Source organism: Malus domestica, chromosome 05 (assembly GCF_042453785.1).
Source record: "Malus domestica chromosome 05, GDT2T_hap1".
Taxonomy (NCBI): domain Eukaryota; kingdom Viridiplantae; phylum Streptophyta; class Magnoliopsida; order Rosales; family Rosaceae; genus Malus; species Malus domestica.
Window position 1 is genome coordinate 46,474,705 of NC_091665.1, and position 23,922 is coordinate 46,498,626.

The following is a 23,922-nucleotide window of genomic DNA, read 5'->3' on the forward strand; positions in this document are numbered from 1 at the left end:
TTGAATATTAGACTTGAATTGAAACGAATATTTAAAAATAACAACCCACATAGCTACTAGCTAGTAACTAAAAATAAATTAACAACCAAACAAAAAATAAATTAACAACCAAACAAAAATTTGTAAAAATTGAAAAAAATAAACATGCACATAGCGTTTCGAACTTAGGACCTCTTGTTAATTTTAAACAACAAAAACCATTGCTTCTAATTAAACTTCTTGATCATTTAACCAAATTTTATAAATTTATACTCTTATGAAAAGAAATTTGTAAAAATTAGAAAGTAAATAAGCACATGTGGTGTTTTGAACTCAAGACCACTCATTATTTTCAAATGACCAAACCACCTCTTCTACTTAAATTTCTGTGTCATTAAACCAAGTTTTATAAATTTATACTCTTATGAAAACATATATAAATATATTACCCTAATAATTTTGGTGCCCCCAATATTTTTGGGTCCGGACGGTTGCCCTGCTTGCACTGGGCCTGGGCCGGCCCTGCACAAGACCTATAAAACAGTTGTTATAAAGGTGAGACTTTTATCCACTTCTGATTATTACTTACTGTAGCGTCTTAAACCAATAATTACAAATAAGGCAACATTATATTACAGTCGCAATTCAAAGTTGTAGGATAGATCCGCCCCTGTGCTCTAGATGAGCGATGAGTCTCGACCCTCGATGCATCATCTATATATCATGAATACGTGTGAGATCCTGAGCACATGCCAGGTGTCAAAATCTTATCGATAAACGAACGACCCAAGACCATCCCACATGTCGCAGACAAAGCATTATAATCTCCCACACCACAACATTTAACACCATACCGAGATAGCCAGTACTACTCCACTCTGAAAGCGTAGTCCACCCTCTCCAAGAGGCAAGAGCAGCAAATTTAGCAAATCATATTACCATCCTCCTTTGTCAATTCACTTTCATAATTTCTTAATGGCCTGATATCCTAATAGCTAGTCAAATTAATAATAAAGATCGAGTACTTGTCCCTCGTTCTGCCATCTCATAGGGCTCATACGGTCATACCTAGCTAGTATATATTGTCACGTAAGGAAGTGAACATTATATACATATATGGCTGACTCGGACAACGACTCGGGAGGAGGAGGAGGAGGAACGAGAGAACAGCAGAGAGAGCAGGACAGGTTTTTGCCGATTGCAAACGTGAGCAGGATCATGAAGAAAGGTCTGCCGGCCAACGCCAAGATTTCAAAGGACGCCAAAGAGACGGTGCAGGAGTGCGTCTCCGAGTTCATCAGCTTCATCACCGGAGAAGCCTCTGACAAGTGCCAGAGAGAGAAGAGGAAGACCATCAACGGCGACGATCTGCTGTGGGCCATGACAACGCTGGGGTTCGAGGAGTACGTGGAGCCTCTCAAAGGTTTACGTGCACAAGTTTAGAGAGATGGAGGGTGAAAAGATGACTATTAGTACCAATACTAGTGCTGGAACGGGAACTGGAATGTCCGCAGGCCATGGAAGGCACGCCGTTCGATATCATCGCGATCATGAGAGAGAGCAGCTGTATGTGCATGGTCATGGTGCTGCAAGTGGTAGTATAAATGGAATGTATGGTGTGATGTCAACGCAGTCCACGACCATGATGATGATGGGTCATCAACAACATCACCATCATGAAGGTCATTTGTATGGATCTGGTAGTAGACCCTCCACAGGGCATGGGAGACCAAGGTAGGGTTAAGTATATATATATATATAATGTTAATTTGGATATATATTCACAGTACTAATCGTCACTACAAGAAAACAACACATCTATCACGACAATTTTACCACGGACTTTATGAGCTCGTTGTAAAAATAAAATTTTACCACGGGCATAATAAGCACGTTATAAAAGTTAATTTTTCATTACAGACAAATCTTAGCCCGTTGTAAAATAACAGTGAATGACCACGCGCACAGTTGCACGTTGTAAATATACTAAGCCACTACGGACAATGCTCGTGGTCAATATTGTTAGTTCTATAACGCATTTTTGTTATCAACCACGGACATAATGTGTGGTATAATCATACACATAATGAAAAATATTTAGAAAAGGCGGGACACCAAATTTTTGGGAAATTTCAAACATCTTTGAGATTTGAAAATTTCACAAACTCTTTAAATCTCCAATCGCTCCTTTTTATTTCTAATCAAAATCCTATGGCACCAGGGATCCGATCCAAATTAAATTGAATCGCCAAATGGGAAAAAAAAAGGGGCTCACAAGAGAGAAAATGGTGGGTTCCTCTTTCTTTCTTTATCCTTTTTTTTTTCTTTCATCCCTTACACTTTATTTCCTCTCATGCCTGGTTTTTCCTAAACCTCATGAGTTTTGGTAATGGTTACTGTAGGGGCAAGAACAGCAGCTCATCACTAAATGGGAAGGCTCTGTTGACTGGAGAAGCCGACCTGCAATCAGAGGTCGCCATGGCGACATGCTTGCCTCCTCCTTTGTGCTGGGTATGTGTCTCCCTTGTGCTGCAATCAGAGATCACCATGGCGGTATGCATGCATCGATCCAACATATCATAAGTTATACCAAATAACAAATATAGGGTTATCTAAATTTTACATGAAATGTTAACCACTTGAGTGCATCAATGGGTGGACTTTTTATGTCTTACAAACTGAAACTTGCAGATTAACTCTTACTTCAGTAGAGTTCGAAAAGGAATTAAACATTATAAAGTATGGAAGCAGTTTGGGTTGCAAAATACGTGAGTTCGGGGAAAGAGACATTATTGTGATGAGGAAAACGTGGAGCAGTTATGTATTTGGAGATAAAGGCAGAGAGAAAAGGGGGAGAAGAAGGGAGACGTGCAGTTTCCCTCCTTTTACATTTCATTTATTTTATTTTGTGTTTTACATATTTATTCATAATCATAATCTATTTGAATTGAAGTGAAGTGATTCTTACCACAATTTTCTGCAATTTTGGTTGACAAAGAACCTTCTGTTAATAAATAGTATAAATTTTCCTAATTATCATATTGATTTCTTTTTCGGTTTTGGTTATTCTGTAATTTATTATATTGTAACAAATATGAAATTTTGTTGGTTATTTAGTATATAAATATTTAAATAAATATTTATTAAATAGATATTTTTTTTATTTGTGGAAATTTTTTTATAACGGGCATTAACTGTGGTCAATAAATAATTCACAACGGTCATAACACGTGATGTTAAATTCCAATCTATCACGGGCACAATCCGTGGTTACATTATGTTTGACAACAGGCATAGCCTGTGGTAGAAACTAAGATTTTTTATCACATCCAGATTACTAACGGGCATAGTGCCCGTTGTGGATTACAATTTATCACGAGCATTCACCGTGATAGATGAGCTTTTTTCTTCTAGTGCGTGTTTTGTATGCAATGGACGCGCTTTCATAGGGGACCGATTAACACTTCGAACTGGACATGAGTGAGCACAAATAAAATGTGCCAAAAACAGCTATAATTAACTAATTGATTCATTGATCTGAGAAGTTTGTCCGGTCCAGGAATACCTGCAAACTGGATGATATTGGTATAGCCGTATAGACATTCAGTTCACTCGTTTCCCTCCTCTCGTTTCCTTTGGAGGATGAAAAAGTAGGTGTGCTATTCACCGGTGAGAATAATGTTTTAATGGATCACATCACGATAACCCGCAAATTCGTGACCATAATTCCAAGTTTGCAACGGGCCAATGACCCCATTTCGTATATTCGAAATTCATTATATATTGTTATTCTAAATCATCCGATCGTCTGGCCTATTAGCTCAGCTGGTTAGAGCGTCGTGCTAATAACGCGAAGGTCGCAGGTTCGAGACCTGCATGGGCCATCTTCTTATCAACAGTTTTTCTTTTTAAAATTCATTTTAGCATGAATATGCATGCCTGTTGTTTTTTATGTAATTTTCTTATCCTCAACGGACGATGGCTAACACAAGTTTATCAATATAGCCTTGACAAAGACCGGAGATAATTTGTTATTAAACCATGGTTCTTATTACATGGTGGTTGTTACACTGCATCAGTGTAGTGTATACTTCACAAAGACGAAAGGCAAAAATTCGTTTATTAATTTTCTGGATTACAAAATAAATTCCCTTGCTCCGATATTTCCAGGACCGATAGATGATCAAACTCCACCGTCTCTCTTGGGCGCCGTACTACTATTATTCAAGTACAAGTAGCTCGCCTTTTGGTCATAAAAACTTGATGCAAGTAGTGGAGAAAATCCTGAATACTGCCCATCTATCTTTGTTTTGCATATGTCACTGATGTATTTCAGAAGCTCGTTATTCTGGACAAACGGTTGGGCTGCGTACTCATCAAATGGTATCCACTGCAAAGCCATATTACACCACACGACTGTAAATATAATTCAAGAGCTTCTATAGGTGCTGTATCTCTCCATTTTCTCTAATTCACAGTCAAGATGTATGCGGCACATCAATTAAGTTTACAACACCGCCAGACTTGTACGGAGTCACGAACATAGAAATGTTTCAGTGCGCAACGCATCAGTAAACATACTTTATTCACAGGGGAAATTGGGAAAGAAAATGACAAGGACTTGAAGAGGTATACACAGTTTAGATTCGTCCTATCTATGTGTAAAGGGGAGTTAATCACTGTCAAGATCGAAATAAATTTATGTCTTATCCTCCCTTAACTAAAAATTACCTGGGCTGCTTCAATCTCATGTTCCTGCGTTTGGATGTCATAGGAAAGGGGTCGCATCATGCACACAAAAAATAAATCTGACTTCTCAAAGAATGCCTTGTGGCTTTGCCTGCAAATTATAACAGTAATGGTATGAATACTATAACTATTCCAAAGAGCTAGAGGAACTACAAAGTAAACATGAGAAACGAGCGATGAGAATCATAAAATAAGCTTAAGGAAAAAGGAGTAGATTAATCATTCAATGTTCTAACATAATTCAGCCAGGAATATTGAGAAGTCTTTAAACCCAATAACAACCATGGCCTAATTTATAAAATAAGTTTGAACTTTGTAGTCATGTATTAGTTTCATAATCATAGATGTCCTATATGATTGTAAATTATTCACCAAAACTACATATTTTTAGTTAATTAACTTGTGAGTCCCTCAATCAGACTGGATTTGATGATTAAACATACACCAACACAGTTTCTCTGAAGAAAACACGATAAGTACCTGAATGCTAGAACTTCGACGAACTCCGAGTCAATCTGAAACCACAGGAAACACAGAAGAATAAATCCGTTTAGGAATCTAATATTTACACTCATATGTAAGGAAGTGTAAATTCAAGGTAAATACTGACTCCAGTTTCTTCTTTGACTTCTCTCACAGCAGCTACACAGATATCTTCTCCCTTCACAAGAGAATGTTTTATATATTGGTTAAACTTGAACCACACTCCATTGCTGTGACAATAAAAAACAAAACTTCCAGGAACGCAGACACACACCTCGTCTACAACTCCAGTAGGGAACTTCCACACACCTGTCCCCTGTAAAACCCCGCTCTTTTCTTGGACTGCTAGCACCTACCATTGAATTTTTACAAAACCCAAAAGTTCCAGCCATTAAAGCAGAGTCATGGAGAATAACAAATGTTGTGAAAGGTTCCAAACATCGCATCATCTCGGAAATAAAACAAATGGATCTCACATAAAATCTTAAAGACTAGAGTAACTCAAACTTGGAGTTTTGAGAAGCAAAAAAACTTGAAATTGACATGAGAGGGGGATAAAATGATCAATTGATAAAGGGGTTGGTACCATAGAATAGGGAATGTATGTATACCTGTCTAGTGTTGGGGTTGAGGACGAAAGCGCCAATTCCGACACGGTGGGTGGCATTGGAAGGAAGGGTGTGAGGCGATTGGGGAATCCAATACACGAGCATCAAATACATAGGCTCTGCATGATGGTACCAGAATCCTTCCTGCAATTCCCAATCCGTTCCTGCCCAACATCTATTAACTACTAGTTGTACTTTTTCACACACACACGTATAAGTATGTAATGTAAGGAACACCACCTTAATTAATTAACTAATCAATCAATCAAATATTGAGCATGAATAAATCACAGAAGTTAGAATGGGAGATTGACCTTGACTGCAACTTCAACAAGATTGACTCGTTCTATAGGCAACTTGATCCAAACACCCTTTTTCCCCTGCACCCAGTTATAAATCGTTCAACTGGATATATAAGAAATTGAAATTCGTAGTAAAATTAATAAATTACCTGAAGCTTCCAGTGGGCAATAGAAGAGGTAAGCAATGAAAGGAAGGTGGCAGGATCCATGGGATCATTGTCGTTGATGTGGACGATGACACCTCCGTAATGGTCATGCATACCACTTAGAACAAGACTTTCTGAACTAGTTTCACCTTCAGCGGCCATTGATAACGTTGTTGTTCGATGTCCACGACGATGCTGAGCCTCATCCCTAAGTCCTCAACCAACACCAACTCGAATAATGTTTTTAATGACTAAAATAGCCTTCTTATTTTCCTCCACATTTATTTTCAATGAAATTAAAATAAAAACGGAAGTAAAAATAAAAAAATAAATCAACACAGATGGCTGCTGATTGTGAGCCTGTTTTAATTCCCTTTCCGTTTACACTCCCAACTGTGGAGTATGGAGAAATCCGGCTACAATACAAACACTTATTCAGTACAAAATAGGCATCATCGTCAACACTCTAGGCAATGCAATTCTCCATTTGACTATGACTCTCTTCCAGTGTTTTTACGGAATTTATCGGTATATTTTACAAATGATGAAAGACACACAGTAAGAAATGTTCAGGAGAGTACAAAATACAAAATCTTTAATGCAGTGGAATTTCAAAGGCCTTGATGATCACAGTTTACTCTCTCTCTTGTGTGCCTTACTGCTATTCACGTACAGGTAGCTCTTTTGAAGAGAATAGCTTCTGGAGGGTAGAGGAGAAAATCCCGAATACGTGCCATCAATCTTCGCTTTGCAGATGTCGTGCATGTACTTTAGAAGCTCGTACTTTTGCACAAATGGTTGAGCTGCATATTCTCAATGCAGAAAGGTTACATTAATCAGATGGGGAAACGAGAAGAAAAATGATGATACATCATTCTACATTTTTAGCTCAACAAAGGGGTTCATACCTTGGCTGCTTCTATCTCTTGTTCCTGCTTCTGGATGTCAAAGGAGAGAGCGGTCGTAGCATGCACAAAAAGAATAAATCTGACTTCTCAAAGAACGACTTGTGACTCTGTCTGCAAATTACATGAATGGTAAGAAGGATATAATTTCCATTACAAAAGAAGAAAAGAACCAAGAACTCAACATCAGAAACAGTTAATGAGAATCGTTCGATAAACTTGGAGAAAGGCAATGGGATTTGTCTGTCAATGTTCTAACATAATGCAGTTTTTTTTCGGTCTGATAAAATAATGCAGTCAGAGGAATGTTCAGAAGTCCTTAATTCCTACAATAGTCAAGGTATCATGACCTAATATAGCTCTTGTTGGAGAGAATCAAGAATTCTTGTTAATCCACGAATACCAAGAAAAGTTGGATTAAACAATCACATGCAATGAAGATAGAACTCTTATCTATAGATTGAACTGAGACATAAAAATCTTGCTATCATCGTGCAGTGCATAAGAGTGAACGACATGCTTCCCCCTAAATACCAGTTGGAATGTAGCTTCATGCTCGCAGGTAAAAATTGCAAATCATTGTACAAAGTAGTCAGATTTAAGTTTATAAGCTTACACATGGCTCCACTCAATTGATAGACAAGGACTTCATACAATTCATACCTGAATGTGAGAACTTCCACAACTCTGAGTCAATCTGAAACAACATAATTAATAACAAAAAAAGTGAAACGAGAAATCGCATTAACAAGCTAATATTTACACTCACTAAATGGTAAGTCGGAAAACTACTTATCCTGTTTCTTCCTTCACTTCTCGGACAGCAGCTGCAAAGATATCTTCTCCCTGGGAGACGATAAAGTTTTTAATATACGGTTTTAGACTAGACTGAACTCTGAAGATCTGAGAATGGAAAACAATGCTTGTTGGAATGCACACACCTCATCGACTCCAGTGGGGAGCTTCCACACACCTGTCCCACGATATTGTCCACCCTTTTCTTGGACTACTAGCACCTATTGTTGAAATTTTATAAACCCAAAAGCTTTAGTCACGACAGGAGGATCATGAAAAACAATAAATGTAGTGACGGGTCTCAAGCATTATAAGTAACACGGCATTCTTCCGAAAATGGTTGACTGAAAATTAACATAAATGGATCTCACATAACTCTTTAGACATGATAAGCCAATTGTAGGAGTATGCAAGTCCAGAAAATTAATGTAGACATGAAAAATTCACTTATTCAGATGATTGTTCAATGGAAGGAACATAAACACACACACACACACACACACAAATGAAGCGAGCAAGATGGAAACTATAGATTTATAACTACATAAAGATAAAAAAGTTCCCTTACTTTGAGTAAATTAAATGAAAGTGAATGAAAGAAGCACTATGTGAACATTTGAGATAAAAGTGAATGGCGGCTGGGGTGTTAGAAATAGAAAATGCATATACCTCTCTGTTTTGATTGATGAGAAAGGCACCAGTTCCGACACGGTGTGTTGAATTTGTGGGAAGAGTATGAGGGGACTGAGGAATCCAATACACGAGCATCAAATAATCAGACTCTGCATGGTGGTACCAGAATCCTTCCTGCAATTCACTCCTGCCCAATATATCGTAAGTAATCTATGCATATACATTAGCAAGAAGAAGAAAAGCATGAACAGAGCTTGACCTTGACCGCAGCTTCAACAAGATTGACTCGCTCTATTGGCAATCTGATCCAAACACCCTTCTTTCCCTGTACAAATATTAAGTTTGGCATATTTTTTTCTTTCTTAAACTTGGTATTACTAAGGCTTTGTTAAAACTTAAAATTACTATAAGAATCCCAATGAACCGCGCCTACGCCGACGTAAGGGTCTGTATGGAACTGACCAAATGCTGTTGCTTATCTTACCGCATTAGCGGGAGAGGAGTCAGTGGCCACTGTTGATCAAAATTAACAAAAGAAGGGAGGAATGGGCACACACGTGGCACGTGAGATGATCACGCAGTAGGCACGTGACTCCACTGACAAAATTGAGACCTCCGTAAATTCAAGTTTTAAAAGGGCCTTTTACCTCTATTTTACTTTCCATTTACCAAAATTCACTGCGTTTTCACCCACCGCTCTCAAGTTGTCGACCCAAAAACCCTCGCCCGCGCCGCTGTTATCTTTCCCTGGCTTTACCTCCTTTTTATTTTTCCTTTTGTTTTTAAATAAATATGTAAAAGAAATTGAATTTCTCATTTTTACCGTGGTCGTTCCCGGGGGCGTGACGTTTATGGCAGAGTTAACCGGCGGGCGGCAGTTACCGAACTCGGACGCCTTTGGAGAGCACATATCCCCGTTCCCTGAGAGCACATACGACCTTGTGTTCGAGAATCCGACGCCCGCGGTTCCCTCGCCGCCCCAGAAGCTGCGTCCTGTCAGGGGCAGCGGCGGCAGGTCTCCGATGGACAGCGGAGGAAAGCTGGAGGATGTTGGTCCGGCCAAAGTTGGGTCGGGAGACGACGTGGAGGACGAGTCCAGGTCAGTCTTTGTTTTCTTTAACTCCAATCCAAAGCTTGAATCTTTTTGTTAACCAAACAAATAAAGATTGTTTCTTTATTTATTTATTTATTTTTATCATAATTGTGTTAGCAATGGGGTAATTAGATTAATGGATTATGGTCCGTTAAATTTAATTTGGTGTACTGCTGGTTTTTGTATACGGCATGTCGTGTTATATAAGCACATGATGATGGTTTGGTTTAGTAACTTACTCTCATCGATAAATAATTGTATTGTTTTCCCATACAATGACCCATAAAATTTAAAGATAATTGGTGGTTTGCATATTCCTACATATAATGGTTGGTTGGTCTAGACTGTGAAGTGTGGAAGCTAGGAGCCTTTCTGTCTTTGAGATTAAACTTTGACGTGAGATTGTGACTTGTTGGCAATTTGAAGGTTGATTAGTGTTTTGTTTATTTTACTAATCATAATTTGAAGTTTGATCAGAGTCTCCTAAACAGTTAAAAAAAGACATTGCTTTTTTAACTAGTACCAGTTTAACAGGGTGTTGAAATGTATATTGTTTTAATCAACCAAGTTAGCATTCCCTTACCATTTTAACTTCAACAGCCTGTTGTCTATTTTCGTTCAGTTCATCGGCGGATGATGATGATGATGATCGTGACAAGTGTTTAAAAGCACAAGGTGAAGAACCCATGAAACGGAAGAGAAAGACAAGTGTGAGGAGCGGAAACAGGCTTGAAATTGAAAGGGTCGAGCTTTTTCTGGAAAGTCTGGTGAAGAAAGTGATGGAGCAGCATGAGCAGATGCATAAGCAGTTGATAGAGGTGATAGAAACGAATGAGAAAGAGAGATTAGCAAGAGAAGAAGCCTGGAAGCAGCAGGTGTTAGACAGACTGAAAAGGGATAAGGAGATAAGAGCCCAAGAGACATCTCGCAGCCTTGCGCTCATTTCCTTTATCCAGAATTATTTGGGCTCTGAAAATCAAGTCCCCCAACCATCACCATCACCAGTACCGGAACAAGCACCCGCACCAGCACTAGCACCAATACCATTATCGGTAGTACCTAATTATGATCATCAACGGGTGGAAGGAAATGGAAAGGCAGACAATGGCATGCAGGGAGACCTGATGTTGGTGAGTAGTGATGCAACGAATAGAAGATGGCCAGAAGCTGAAGTACAAGCCCTCATAACGCTGTGGGCTGCTTTCGAACACAAGTTTCACGTCGCAGGTACTCCAAAAGGGCGCATATGGGAGGAGATATCTGTTAAGATGGGAGAAATGGGCTACGTCCGGTCAGGAAGGAAGTGCAGGGAGAAATGGGAAAACATCAACAAGTATTTCAGAAGGTGCATGGGACCAGACAGTAAACGTTCTGCAAATGCCAAGCTTTGTCCATATTTTCATGAATTGGAGTTGCTCCACAAAAGCGGACTTGTAAGTTTCGGGAATGGCTTTAACCTCACAAGCAACCAGAATGAGGCCAAGATTGAAAAACAGGCGCAAAAGAGTGAAAAAAGGAGTGATGACGGTATTCAAGCCTCTTGTGCTTTAGATAACGGGGATGCAAGTGAAGGCAAGTTTCAGAGAGAGAGAGAGGGGGATGAGTTGAGATGAATGCTGGGGCTCCCCTGCTCTGCTCTTTGATGGATGGCTAATATTATCAATTAGTGGTTTGATTGATGTTTAGGTCGGTCATTTTCTTCTTGAGAATTATCTTATATCTCTCTAGTGAAGGTTAATTTTGTTGTATCTTGATTGAACTTTTTATATCCCATTGAGTATTGACAATTAACTTTCTAGTGCGACTGTATGAAGGGCTTGCATTTAGCAGAGGCGTGGTGTTTGCTTTGCTAATCGAAAGAGGGAGACGAACACAGTCGCAGCCACCCAAATAGACCCAATTCCTTGATCCATATTTTCTTCAAATGTTTAATTATGATACCAGCACTCGAGTAGTGATGAATGTTGAGGAATGGTGGCGGTGGCGGTGCTGCCATTTGCCATGCTGGTGTTTATGTAATCTGCACGATGTTTGTCTGTTTAGGGAAACAAAACCATGCCCTGCCTGACCAGAGTGTAAAGGACATCGTCGCCCTGCCGGCCGTGGGGTTAAGAGTTACGACGTACTCTTTCACGAAATTAAATTATTAAGTTCACTGTATATCTTTTCTTTAATAAATAAATAAATAAATCACATTATATATTTGAAGAGCGCGTCTTGGATTGGACTGATGAACGTAAGCCCACTACTTTTTTACATTTGGGTCAAAAGAAAAAAAAATGAAAAGAAAGGCCCAACTAAGAATCACGTGATCCGGTTTGAGGGATCCGTCTCAGAGGTGTTGGACCATTTTACCGAACTCTAAAAATAAATAAATAAAAATAAAATGAATACGCGGCGCTATGATTGCCACGTGGGCTATGTTTTAAAGCAGTATAAAGGTGGACCCTTGCCAAGCAATAGCTGGTTCAAACTTGACTCGAGTCTTCTCCTCTTTCAAAAACTGTTGGGAGAGTGTGAGAGAGTGAGAGAGAGAGTGAGACTGAGAGAGTGTGAGAGAAAGGCAGATCAGGGCAGGAAAATATAATGAAACGATCAGGAGGTTTCCATGGCTACCAAAAGACCGCAACCACCCCAAACACAACCTCTGCTTCTGGTAAAAGCTACGTATTATTTCACATTTCCTACAATATATCTATACACACACATAATCTTCTTTGACATATATGTGTGTGTGGCACTATTTTTATATATCTATTGCATTACATGTCGTTAGATGTATATCTCTTGGTTAGTTTATAGTCTGTCTTCTGTCTGTCTCTGAAATCTATCTATAGGTGTACACTCTTATAAGGAAACGCATGCATTTGTGTAGATCTTGCACCAATTTGATGATCATTTATTTCACAAGTTAATTTTTAATTAGTTCTAATTCCATTTTCATACAGTTGAGAGGTTTCGGCTCTTTTGTACTCATCCTTCGATATATCGAAGCTCCATTCTTGAAGATTTAATTATCATTTCATTCTGTTTTCAATTAATTGATCAGTGATCACATACAGACATCCTACCTCCTCCCTCCCTTCCAAAGTCGATCTATACATAGATCTGTTCAGATTCCTCGATATATTGATATATATAATCACGATCTGATAATTATGCATTGTGGTTGAGAGTATTTATGAATCTCACATTTGAGAAAGAATGAACATTACATGTGTTTTTAATTAATTGAGTCACTTTTATTATTACTAATTAATTTTACGATGAAATTTTTTTTTTTTCATTTGAAAAAGATATTGCTGATCTCGTCCTCTTAGGCTCGTAGCTAGAGAAGAGAGAACAGTTTACAAGTGGCAACCATCTTACATGCAATCTGTGACTCCATACCGAACAAGTGGCCTCCATGCATGCATATACATATACTATCACACATCCCCCGGCCCCACTCCACTTCACTCCTCATCCATCCCGCTTTAGACTTCGGACAAGGATTTTCTGCCCTCCCACTTTCAGTGCCCTCTTATGCTCTCTTATTTATGTGATCACGGTTAAGTCAAATCAACATTTTATATTACTATTCATTTTTGTTTTATTATCTTTATAAAAATAACAATATAAAATATTGACGTGGCTTCACCATGATCATATAAAACAAGAGGGCACAAGAAGTGGGAGGGCAAACAATCATTGTCCTTAGACTTCTTGTCTCTGCCTGTATTCCGCAATATTATTCTAATTTCCCATGAGTTTTAATTCTTATATCGATTCAGGAAAGACAAAACCCTAGTTATATATAATACTGAAATACGTCATTCCTTCTCCTTAATTTGCCTTCCAAAAATAAACGTACGTACCGCGGGAACTAAATAGTCAAACTTCTATAGGTTTTATTTGTTTTTAGACTTTTTTTTTTCATTTTCTGTCTGTATATTCATGGCCTTTTGTACAAATGAAAATAATATTAATGAACCAAAACAAACATAAACGTATTGCAAGTATTATCCATTTTCACGATCATTCGTACACTCATATTAATTGAGAGTCCATGCAGGGCTGAAACTATCAGATATCAACGTGAGGCTGGCTGAGATGAACCAATACAGCATGGGGATTGGGAGACAGACTACGGCCACCACCAACGTTAACAATGTTTTCAACAACAACAACGTTAACCCCTCATCCAATGCCAATACCACTAATGGCACTGCCGATGATAACGACTGCATGGTGCGAGAGCAAGACCGTTTTATGCCGATAGCCAATGTGATAAGAATCATGCGCAAGATCCTTCCCCCACATGCCAAGATCTCTGACGACGCCAAGGAAACCATCCAAGAGTGCGTCTCCGAGTACATCAGCTTCATCACCGGGGAGGCCAACGAGCGCTGCCAGCGTGAGCAGCGCAAGACCATCACTGCTGAAGACGTGCTGTGGGCCATGAGCAAGCTCGGCTTTGATGACTACATTGAGCCACTCACCCTCTACCTGCACCGCTACCGTGAGATGGAGGGCGAGCGTGGGTCCTCCACCACCTCTTTGATGAGAAGCGAGTCCTTGGCAAAGGGGGCGGGTACTAGTAGTGGTACCAGCAGCAGGGCAATGGATCACCACCAGTACTATGGCAACTCTATGGCGGCTGCTGCGGCTGCTTTTCATCATCAGCATGGCCATGGCCTTTTTGGTTACATGCAGCCGTCCAATGTGTCCGTCTCCAACAATAATGTGAATGCTGCTTCTGCTGCAGCAGCATGTGGATCGTCCACCCAGCTCCAGGGTGGTGGTTCTGCCGCAATGCCAAATGGTGATCACCATCAACCACATGCAAATGGTGCAAATGGTCCAAGTGGTGGAGTGTGAATGCATGAAATGCAATGAAATGAAATCACCAAAGTGCTGACTGGTGAACTGAATAATGTAATGTTAGGTCGGTCCTTCGACGACAAGTAGTACTGTAATAAAATTAAGGACGCTGAAGTTTTAGTTGTCTGCATTAATTGGGGTGTTTTTGCTTGAATCTTAATCGATGACCGCACTCCATCCGGCATTGTCTCTACGTCTAAACCTTGGAAAGATAGTCGGGACACAAAAAAAACATAAACAGGAATTAGCTCCCAGCGAGGATCGAACTCGCGACCTTTCGCTTACGAAGCGAACGCACTACCACTATGCTATGGAAGCCAATTGGTCTTTTTTTTAAATTTTTTCTATAATTAACATTTGTAGATCAACTGTTGCGAAACATCATACACAAACTTAAACTACTTCTGTTATCTGTTCACGCTTAATAATTCGTTAATGATCTAGTGGTATTTCTTTTTACGTGAGAGATTTTAAGTTTGATTATCGTCAAAGACGAATTTGAATCACATTATTACTAGCCCATTATGAGGGTTAGCCCACATAATATTGTCTGTTCAAAAAAAAAAAATTGAAACTTTCATGTGGAGACGGGAGAGGCCATCATCAAGTTAAGGAACCATATATACTTGAATTTGTTTGGATACCGTTCAGAATTCTCCAACCTTTTTTTATGGCTAAAGCAGTTGCCACCTTGCCGTCGTTTACAACTTTTCTTTCTTCTAGTGTTTTTTCTATAAATAAATTATAAAACAGAGAGTCGAGTCAAGAGTATGTATTAATTCATGCAAAAATAAACCCCATGGATTTCGGTTGGGCGGCCATCAGATTCAAAAGTAGTAGGTACGCCTATGGGATGGTGGAATTACGAGCTTGCTGAATGCAGAACATATAAATTGCATGTCAAATAGCAGGCTTCCTTCAACTTTCAATGACAAAATGTAATGAAATTTCAATTATCATTCTTGTATTGGTCGTCTGCCGTTACAACAAGACACCGAAAATAGGTGGTGCAATGTTAAACACCAACGTAAACATAGACAGAAAGTCGCATTCTCTTAAAAAATCATGCGATCGGAAGGCCCTTGACCCGAGCACACTGCTTTCTGCTTTCAAATTGCTCATCTTTCTCTTCATTTTCTAACATCATTCGCTTGTTTAGATCGCTGATCTGAATCAGCCGGGCATCCCCTTTTTCTTTGAGGAATCACTTGGAAGAAAGCCTCCTTCCAATCCTTTGTTTCCATATACTTTAGCAGTATCTCAGTCACTTGATTCACAGTTAGCACCTGCTCCCAAAACAACAATTTGATAACTCAAACCTCTATGGACCAACTGGATCGAGAAACGGCGAAAGAAGATATACACATTATGAATGACATATTTCTGTTCTTTGTAAAAGAGAGACAGATAATAGTTGGGAAGAGGACATGTTCAAGTAGTTGGCTATGGGGAGTTTGGCCGTTTGGATACCCTGCTCCTCTGCTTTCTTCATGGTGATCCCTTTCCACCGATTACGATCCACCAATCCCCCAACAATGTAAATTTTGGTTTGCTTCTCGTTTTCCAAAGCTTCAACGTAGGATCGATCTTCCTTCTCTATGATCCAATTATGAAACCCCGGCAGCTTCTTCAATGCATTCCCCATCTCTCCCTTGCACGCTGTCAACCGCAGATGACCCGGCTCGCTGCACCTTTTGTTCACCGCGTAAAGAAAAGATAAATGAAAACTAACCAAAACATCCTCAAAAGTTTCACTTTAATCAATCAGGACAAAACTTGGCAAAAATACCAATCATGCCCTTCATACATCCATACAAGATTGCTCAGCAATGAAGACAACATTTTCAGAAAAATTTTGCATGCCAAATATAAGGTGGCAAACATTGCAGCAACCAAGACAATATGGATTCACGTGGCCTTCAGCAGTTTTCAGAAATAGTGCTGACAGCTTTCAGAAACAGTGTGTAGATGTATATTTACAGCAAGACAATAATCAGTCATCAACCTTATTGAAAGCCCCAAAATTTCAAAGAATAAACAACAGAAATATATTGGAAGGTGAAAGAAGATAGAGAAAGAGATGCGGAGCTAATAGAAGGCGATGAACAATATTGGAATAATTTGTCAGAAGAAGAACTGCATAACATCGACAACATGATGGAAGCCTGAAGAGCTAGCCGTAAAATTAGCATAAGTTTAATAACATAATATAAAATGATGTATTCCCAGACAGAAATGTCAACATCTTTGTAGATCCCGCTATAATGACATAAGAGTAAATAAATAAAAGTACCTGATTCATTATGGACATTTCATACACAAAATGTCCTTATAATTAAGAATGAATAGTTATAGGCCATTTTTGTTAAAACTTCCAAAGAAAAAAGCCCTTTGGTCCGTTTAGCGTCTATTAAGGACCCCGTACCCTGTTTTTAAAATACATTGATATTATCTACATTAAAGGAATGGAGTGAGTTTAGCCTTCTTAATACGCTAGCAATAATGTGGTTCAAATTCGCCTCTGGCGGGAATAGAACCTAAGACCTTTCACTTACAAGTGAATAAGAATATTACTAAACCATAGTACTAAGTGGCTAAATACATTGAATTTGATACTTTAGAATAAGAACACTTTTAAATGGTATTGAGACCGAAATAAAATATAGAATAAAATTGGGGGTTTTAATGGAAAACTTTCGATACTATTTACTTTAACGAAAAATGACATTTTTATTTTAAATAGTTACTTATGGTACTATTCACTTACAAGACCTTTCTATTTTTTTTATTAAAACTCAAAAATTTTAAATCATTTTAATTAGTTTTTCTATCAAATTAAAACGTATGAAAACCGACAAGCTGCGTCAATTTAACAATTGTGACCGGCTGCGTCAATTTAACAATTGTGACACAGCTGTCCATGTATCTTCGACCAAACGAGGTATCAAACTTTCCACTTTCAAGTACCATGCTCAAAAGCATGTTACGATGTTGGCATTGCATTGATTCCCCCCACCCATTTGTTGCTACCTATGATTTGGTATTTTTTTGTATTACTTTTCTTTCGGTATTTTACAACTTTATCAAATCAAAAACTCATAAGAGCTTATCTTTGTGATTAAACAAGCACAATCAAGTTACTGTGTAACTTATCAGGAATCTAATTTTGTTCATAAATGATATTTAGATGGTGAAAACAAGCAATTATGACACGTACATGGTAAAAGTTCTTTAATCACAAATTTGTAGACAAGTAAATGCACCCTAACATGCACATAACGATTGTTCTTGCAAGAGTGATCCAGGGTACCTGGCTCATTTGGAGTTTACTATGAGTTATAACTTATATTCATCTTCTACTTATAAATAAAAAAAATTTAAGTTATAGCCCTTGTAGATAGTAAGTAAGATATTAACTTATTTTTCAGTTTCTTGTAAATACATTGTTGTATTAAAATTTTTTGAAAGCCTTTTTTTTTTTTTTTTATCTTTCAGAATATCTCCAAGCAATCAAAACTAGGACATGCCCTGCCACGAGAGGTGTGCATTTTAGTGCAATATTTCCTAGCGTCGTTCAAAAGGTTTCAGAATGGAACAAGCTCAACTAATAATATGCCTTGATATTAAAAAGGGCTAATGTTAGAGGGATCAAATTTTCAAACTAAATTTGTAAACCAAATGACGTGTCATTAATAGAAAATAAATACGTTAATAAATATTTAAGTAATAATTCAATCATCGACATCCACCTCATTTGGTTTACAAAATTTAGTTTAAAAATTTATTTTCTCTAGTATTATCCTTTTTAAAAAAAAAAAAGAGAAAAAAAAGGTGTTTGCCCAAAAAAAAAGAAAAAAAAAAGGACAACTGTGGTCAACAGGGACATGACTGGGAAATAACTAAAATATAACGGCAATAAAGGAAATGCGCCATCTATAATAAGAGTTGTTAATATATAAAGGGATAGGGGCAGAACTTGAGAAGTCAAAAAAATTTCTCTTACATTTTCAGTTCATTTCGCATCGTTGTTCGAAAGGGCCAACCAACCCCCCGAGACTCGAGAGAGAGAAACAAACTCGGGCACACTCAGTGAGTCACGGCCCAGAAAAAAAGACAGACAAACAAGAAGCTCCTCTTCCTCCACTACCTTGATTCTCACCCTTATCGACTCCATGAGGGAGGTCTCACTGCCCTGAAACGACAGCTTTGCTCCCTCCCACGAAGAGATGGCCCAAAAGCTCGAGCAGCTGCTCAAGGAGGTGGGATCGAAGCTTGAGACCCCTCATTCTTCCAAAGACGCTCTCGTCAAGCTCTTAAAGGTTTTGCATTTCTCTAATTCCTTATTTTGTGTACCCAATTTTTCTTCTCCTTCGGAATTATTACTCAAAAACTTCTCCTGTTTCGCGGAAATTGACGCTCGGTAACGTTTAGTTATTTTAGTTATTTTCTGTTTGGTTGCTACGAAACCGGTGAAAAGAAAGCGAAAGTTAGTACTACAAATTTTGAGTTCCGTTCATTTTATCTCCTTGGTAATTTCTTCGTCGAGATTGAAATTCTCGGCTACAGCATATAAATTAACTAGTTCAATTAGGGTTTTGGTGAGGAGATTAAACATAGTTAGCCTTAAGATTTCAAATTACACTTCTTTTTTGGATTTTAGGGATTCAACCGAGTGTTCAGTGAACTTTCTCTTTTTAGAAGTTTTGATTTTCTTAAATTTGAACAAGTTTGGGGGACAATTTCTCTGATTTAGGGTTAATATACATGCCCTCGTGCTGTGTGGTGGCTGGTTATGTCTGTGGTATTTAGATGCGAAAGAAGTGAGTGGAAGAAACAAAATCGGGATTCCAAGTATTATGTTCACTTGTGAGACTGCTCCAGATTTACTTGTGGAAAGATTCTAGATTTTCTTTATAACTGGGAAAAAAGTACATGACTTGACATTGAATTCTCATGATTTGTTAAATTTAAGCACATCCGATGACAAAAAAACATTTTTGCTAGTTGTTTTGCAATGTGCCAACTATCAGTCCAAATGTGAAAGCGTACTGTACCCATTCTATGTGATAAATATTTCAGTGACCTAATGTAGTTAGAAGTTTGAACTTGGTAATATTGGAAACTGGAGAATGGTGTCGCACTTAAGAGGATCTTGATGGCTTTGTCAATAAGGTTTGCTCTAAAAAATTATACCACAATGGTGCACTGGTGCTTGGTTAAGTAGTGATGCAATTGTAATGACGTTTGACTAAATGTTCTGTTATGTCTCGTTGGAAGTTTTATCCTGTGTTTATGTACGGTTCTTTCAGTTTACTCAAAATTTTAGTTTGTTTATAGCCAGTAGTGGAATAGAAATATAGGTTTGTTATTCTGAATTGCAAAATGACTATAAAAATCATGGAAATTTCAATGTTATTTTATATTTTCTCGTGATGATAAGAACAGATCTTTATGATTTCATCTTTTCTGTTAATCCATTGTTCCACCAATTAATGTCTGTTGCAATTTTTCAGTTTCAAACGATACCCTGAACATTCTTCTGATAATCAGTAAAGTGGATGCATATAATTGTGTGACTTGTGTAATTTGCATGTAAATTTAGGTTGAATTTAAGATGCTATTATTATTGATTATTTTCTTCCAACTTGCAGCAAGCTGCATCATGTCTTTCGGACTTGGATCAAGCACCTCCAGCGTCTATGTTGGAGTCAATGCAGCCTTTGCTTAATGCAATTGTCAAGCCAGAACTGTTGAAGCATCAAGATAGAGACGTCAAGCTTCTAGTTGCAACTTGTATTTGTGAGATAACTCGGATTACTGCACCTGAAGCTCCTTATAGTGATGAAGTGCTAAAGGTGCATTTATTTTATTAAGTCAGCTGGTTAAAGGATATACTGCGTTTTCATTTTGTCAATGTGTACTCTCAGTCTCACCTGATTGTTCCGAATATCTTTGCAGGATATATTTCACTTGATTGTGGGAACTTTTAGTGGATTGAAAGATACAAGTGGTCCATCATTTGGTAGAAGAGTACTCATTTTGGAGACTCTTGCCAAATATAGGTCATGTGTTGTAATGTTGGACCTCGAATGTGATGATCTGGTGAATGAAATGTTCAGTACATTTTTTGCAGTTGCCAGGTTTGTTTTGTTTCTTGTAATTATATGTATATGACTTTGATTTTTGAGGAATATCTTGTTATCATATCCTTCAAAGCATATGATCATCTCTCTAAAGGTGTTCCTTTCTTTTCACTGTGTTTCATGAGTTAATTTATTTTGATTAAGTTTCTTGAACTCTATAATCTATGTTGCTATATATTTCCAAGATAATGTCTATAGATCAGTCTGATAATGGGCATCAATTGGTTGGTTAGTTTCAAAAATAGCTTTCCTATAATGATAGAACAAAGATGCAATACTTGAAACAAGAGAACATTTATTGCATAAAATGTGAATCCTTCAAATAGAAAGTTAACATGGGATACAACTAGTAGCAACACATGTTATCTGCTAAAACTTAAAAGTGCCCAGGGAGGGGGTGGTTGGGTTGCTGTTAATTGGTTGACTGCGTTTCTTTCTTCTTTCTAAATGTTTATTATTGAAGGAATAGTTTCTGCTTCAATTTAATAATTAATGTCTTGAAATTTGTCACATATGCAGAGATGATCACCAAGAAACTGTTTTGTCATCGATGCAAACAATCATGGTTGTGCTCTTAGAAGAGAGCGAGGAATTGCGAGATGATCTTTTGTTTATTGTATTGTCTATATTAGGTCGTAATAGAAGTGTAAGAATCTTCTCTATTTTCTGGTCTATGGAATTATTTTTATAGTTTTTCTGGGTCAAGTTGCATTGTGTGCTGACCTTGTGAAATTCAAATACTAGGATATCACTGTGGCTGCTAGGAGGCTTGCCATGAATGTTATAGAACAGTGCGCAGGAAAGCTTGAATCTGGCATTAAACAATTTCTTATATCATCAATGTCAGGAGACAACAAGTCTGAGAATCATCAGATTGATTACCATGAAGTCATCTATGATGTATATCGTTCTGCTCCCCAAATCTTATCAGGAGTTGTCCCATACCTAACAGGAGAGTTACTGGTACATACTAATCCAATGTCTGACATTTCACCTCTTCATACTACATGACTTGGATATTTTTAGTTGGATGAACAAATTTAAAGTAAAATTTTGAACATCTGCAGACTGATCAGCTAGAAACTCGTTTAAAAGCCGTTAGTTTAGTTGGAGACCTATTCTCTCTGCCAGGCTCTACCATCTTTGAAGCCTTTCAGCCAATCTTTTCAGAGTTCTTGAAGAGGTTGACTGATAGAGTTGTGGAGGTTCGCATGTTGGTCCTCCAACATGTCAAGAGCTGTATGCTGTCAAATCCTTTCAGAGCTGAAGCTCCCGAAATAATTTGTAAGTTCTTTGGAGTATTTAGCTGCATGCTGTCAAATCCTTTCATATCTTTCACCTGCTGATTGTGGGCTGAAATAACATTTTCTAGCTGCCCTCTGTGACCGGCTATTGGACTTTGAAGAAACAGTACGAAAGCAAGTTGTTGCTGTAGTTTATGATGTGGCATGTCATGCCCTGAGTTCCATTCCGCTAGAAACTATAAAACTGGTTGCAGAGCGCCTTCGAGATAAATCTGTATATACACTTGTCCCTTTTATCTTCATTTGTGTCCATTTAGTTTTTTTTTTCCTGTCCATTTTTCATAATGCTCCATTTTCCCCTTCTCAGCTACTTGTTAAAAAGTATACCATGGAGAGGTTAGCTGAGATATTCAGGGTTTATTGCACAATGTGCTCTGATGGTCCACTCCTATCCAGTGATTTTGATTGGATTCCTGGGAAGATTCTGAGATGTTTTTATGACAAAGATTTCAGGTAAGCCCTTCAGGGTTTCAATTGTTTATTGGAAGTTTGCGTAGTCCAATATGATATATATAGGCTTTACTGTTTCCATTGTACAGCAGTAGCAGATTGTGATATTTGGAAAATGGTAGGAGGAACCAAGTAATGATAGGTCCAAGATCTTGATGTATATCTAGTTCGTCCTTGTTGTGAGATTTTTATTTATTTATTTAATATATTAATTAATAAAATGCGTTATAAGAAAATTCTGATTCACTCGCTGACTTTTTTTTGTTTGTCAAATGGTTTGATTAAAGATCTATTAACTACTTTTCTACATGATGATTTGCCTTTTTAAAATAACCAAGGTTCCTAGATCGACACCTGACACAGGTTGTAATCTACTAATACTATGCATGGGTAGTCTATCATGTTTGTTGTTGAGATTCAGGTTCTGACAACTGCAAGTGCAGAAACTCAAATTGTTTACAGTGAATGGTCATGATTGTATTGATGAGCAACACATTAGATTTATTGTCGAGTGGTAGCTTTAATAGTATTTTATATTTTGGGGTTTTCCCACTTGCTACCTTCTTTTTGAGTCTGAATGTTGAGCACTTAATTTTTGAGCACTTCAATTTTGCAGATCTGATACAATTGAAAGTGTTCTCTGTGAGTCCCTGTTCCCAACTAACTTTTCAGTAAAAGATAAAGTTAAACATTGGGTGAGAGTCTTCTCAAGATTTGATAAAGTTGAGGTTAAGGCTCTTGAGAAGATTCTGGAGCAGAAGCAGAGGTATGTTGTTAATGCTTGGATTGGATACCAAGCTACGACTTTCAATACTCCTCAACTTTTTGATCTTGGCATTTGATGATTTGCAAACTGATTTTCAGGGGATTTCTTCTTGGATTGCAGGTTACAACAAGAGATGCAGAAGTATCTGGCACTTAAGCAGATGCATCAGGTTAGCAAATACTCCAAGTTTGAACTGTGCAATGTCATATGATGTCCCAAGCAATGTGACTGGTTAGTCTGGTTGTGATTCAAATGCAGGATGGTGATGCTCCTGAGGTCCAAAAAAAAATTCTCTATTGCTTCCGTATAATGTCACGGTTGTTTGCTGATCCAGTTAAGGCTGAAGAGAGTTTTCAATTTCTTGATCAACTGAAAGACGTTAACATCTGGAAGATCTTAACAAATCTTGTTGATCCAAACACTGGCTCCCAGCAAGCTTGCACCTTACGGGTAAGGAGTAACTCACTCACTATTGTAATGTTTTATAGTAAGTTATTTAACGATAAAAAGCGGCAAAAATGGTTTGCACTAGCAAGGCAACCCCTATCTGAAATCAAATGCCTCATGCTTTACTCTCATTCTGCCATTGCATCAACATAATGGGTGTCAATCTCACCACATTGGAAATATAATTGTTACATCAACAACTTTAGCTAGTTGACACCACCACCTCCAACAGGGCAAAACACACACACAAAGACAA

At 38.0% G+C, this 23,922-nt stretch overlaps 6 protein-coding genes, 1 long non-coding RNA gene, 2 other non-coding genes and 1 pseudogene across 12 annotated transcripts in view; 6 read left to right on the forward strand and 4 right to left on the reverse strand.

The window, feature by feature from the left end:
• The window catches only part of LOC103434402 (sister chromatid cohesion protein PDS5 homolog A-like), a 44,707-nt gene that overhangs the window by 13,025 nt on the left and 7,760 nt on the right, over positions 1–23,922 (forward strand). Inside the window, exons 2-12 of the mRNA XM_029103619.2 lie at positions 18,524–18,875; positions 20,208–20,411; positions 20,515–20,696; positions 21,219–21,345; positions 21,444–21,662; positions 21,767–21,983; positions 22,072–22,217; positions 22,311–22,456; positions 23,070–23,219; positions 23,340–23,388; positions 23,478–23,669. Coding sequence (XP_028959452.2) covers positions 18,783–18,875; positions 20,208–20,411; positions 20,515–20,696; positions 21,219–21,345; positions 21,444–21,662; positions 21,767–21,983; positions 22,072–22,217; positions 22,311–22,456; positions 23,070–23,219; positions 23,340–23,388; positions 23,478–23,669 — 1,725 coding nt within the window. The 5' untranslated portion in view covers positions 18,524–18,782. The remainder of the gene's footprint in view (positions 1–18,523; positions 18,876–20,207; positions 20,412–20,514; positions 20,697–21,218; positions 21,346–21,443; positions 21,663–21,766; positions 21,984–22,071; positions 22,218–22,310; positions 22,457–23,069; positions 23,220–23,339; positions 23,389–23,477; positions 23,670–23,922) is intronic.
• Positions 1,063–1,717, forward strand: LOC108169315 (nuclear transcription factor Y subunit B-3-like; annotated as a pseudogene).
• LOC103408744 (uncharacterized) lies at positions 2,134–3,089 on the forward strand. Its single transcript, XR_001786678.3, has 3 exons — positions 2,134–2,267; positions 2,382–2,532; positions 2,671–3,089. It is a non-coding gene; the product is annotated as an uncharacterized lncRNA (long non-coding RNA).
• On the forward strand, positions 3,790–3,863 carry TRNAI-AAU (transfer RNA isoleucine (anticodon AAU)). The gene has a single exon. It is a non-coding gene; the product is annotated as a tRNA-Ile (tRNA).
• On the reverse strand, positions 3,972–7,070 carry LOC103408745 (nudix hydrolase 2-like). Of its 2 annotated transcripts, none has more exons than XM_008347569.4 (8): positions 6,271–7,070; positions 6,134–6,199; positions 5,823–5,963; positions 5,486–5,563; positions 5,339–5,389; positions 5,209–5,243; positions 4,711–4,819; positions 3,972–4,369 (listed from the first exon to the last, which is right to left on the reverse strand). In XM_008347569.4, exons 1-8 carry the CDS (start codon positions 6,427–6,429, stop codon positions 4,163–4,165), a joined length of 846 nt encoding a protein of 281 aa, XP_008345791.1. In that variant the 5' UTR covers positions 6,430–7,070; the 3' UTR covers positions 3,972–4,162. The 2 variants fall into 2 exon arrangements, with proteins under 2 accessions (XP_008345791.1, XP_070677706.1); XM_070821605.1 differs by having other exon boundaries at positions 6,134–6,190; positions 6,271–6,532.
• On the reverse strand, positions 6,614–9,095 carry LOC139195850 (nudix hydrolase 2-like). Of its 2 annotated transcripts, none has more exons than XM_070821607.1 (7): positions 8,860–9,095; positions 8,637–8,774; positions 8,114–8,188; positions 7,965–8,018; positions 7,836–7,869; positions 7,176–7,286; positions 6,614–7,070 (listed from the first exon to the last, which is right to left on the reverse strand). In XM_070821607.1, exons 1-4 carry the CDS (start codon positions 8,947–8,949, stop codon positions 7,965–7,967), a joined length of 357 nt encoding a protein of 118 aa, XP_070677708.1. In that variant the 5' UTR covers positions 8,950–9,095; the 3' UTR covers positions 6,614–7,070; positions 7,176–7,286; positions 7,836–7,869. The 2 variants fall into 2 exon arrangements, with proteins under 2 accessions (XP_070677708.1, XP_070677707.1); XM_070821606.1 differs by having other exon boundaries at positions 7,942–8,018.
• LOC103408746 (trihelix transcription factor GTL1-like) lies at positions 8,972–11,901 on the forward strand. Of its 2 annotated transcripts, XR_003773840.2 has the most exons (3): positions 8,972–9,699; positions 10,316–11,379; positions 11,508–11,901. XR_003773840.2 is itself a non-coding variant. In XM_008347571.4 (2 exons), exons 1-2 carry the CDS (start codon positions 9,452–9,454, stop codon positions 11,304–11,306), a joined length of 1,239 nt encoding a protein of 412 aa, XP_008345793.2. In that variant the 5' UTR covers positions 8,972–9,451; the 3' UTR covers positions 11,307–11,484. The 2 variants fall into 2 exon arrangements, 1 of the variants encoding a protein (XP_008345793.2); XM_008347571.4 differs by lacking the exon at positions 11,508–11,901 and having other exon boundaries at positions 10,316–11,484.
• On the forward strand, positions 12,157–14,687 carry LOC103408747 (nuclear transcription factor Y subunit B-3-like). The gene is made up of 2 exons (XM_008347572.4): positions 12,157–12,349; positions 13,748–14,687. The coding sequence occupies exons 1-2, from the start codon at positions 12,280–12,282 to the stop codon at positions 14,551–14,553; spliced, it is 876 nt and encodes a 291-aa protein (XP_008345794.1). The 5' UTR covers positions 12,157–12,279; the 3' UTR covers positions 14,554–14,687.
• On the reverse strand, positions 14,803–14,874 carry TRNAT-CGU (transfer RNA threonine (anticodon CGU)). Its single transcript has one exon. It is a non-coding gene; the product is annotated as a tRNA-Thr (tRNA).
• On the reverse strand, positions 15,687–16,201 carry LOC103408795 (uncharacterized). The gene is made up of 2 exons (XM_008347617.2): positions 15,962–16,201; positions 15,687–15,842 (listed from the first exon to the last, which is right to left on the reverse strand). The coding sequence occupies exons 1-2, from the start codon at positions 16,199–16,201 to the stop codon at positions 15,687–15,689; spliced, it is 396 nt and encodes a 131-aa protein (XP_008345839.1).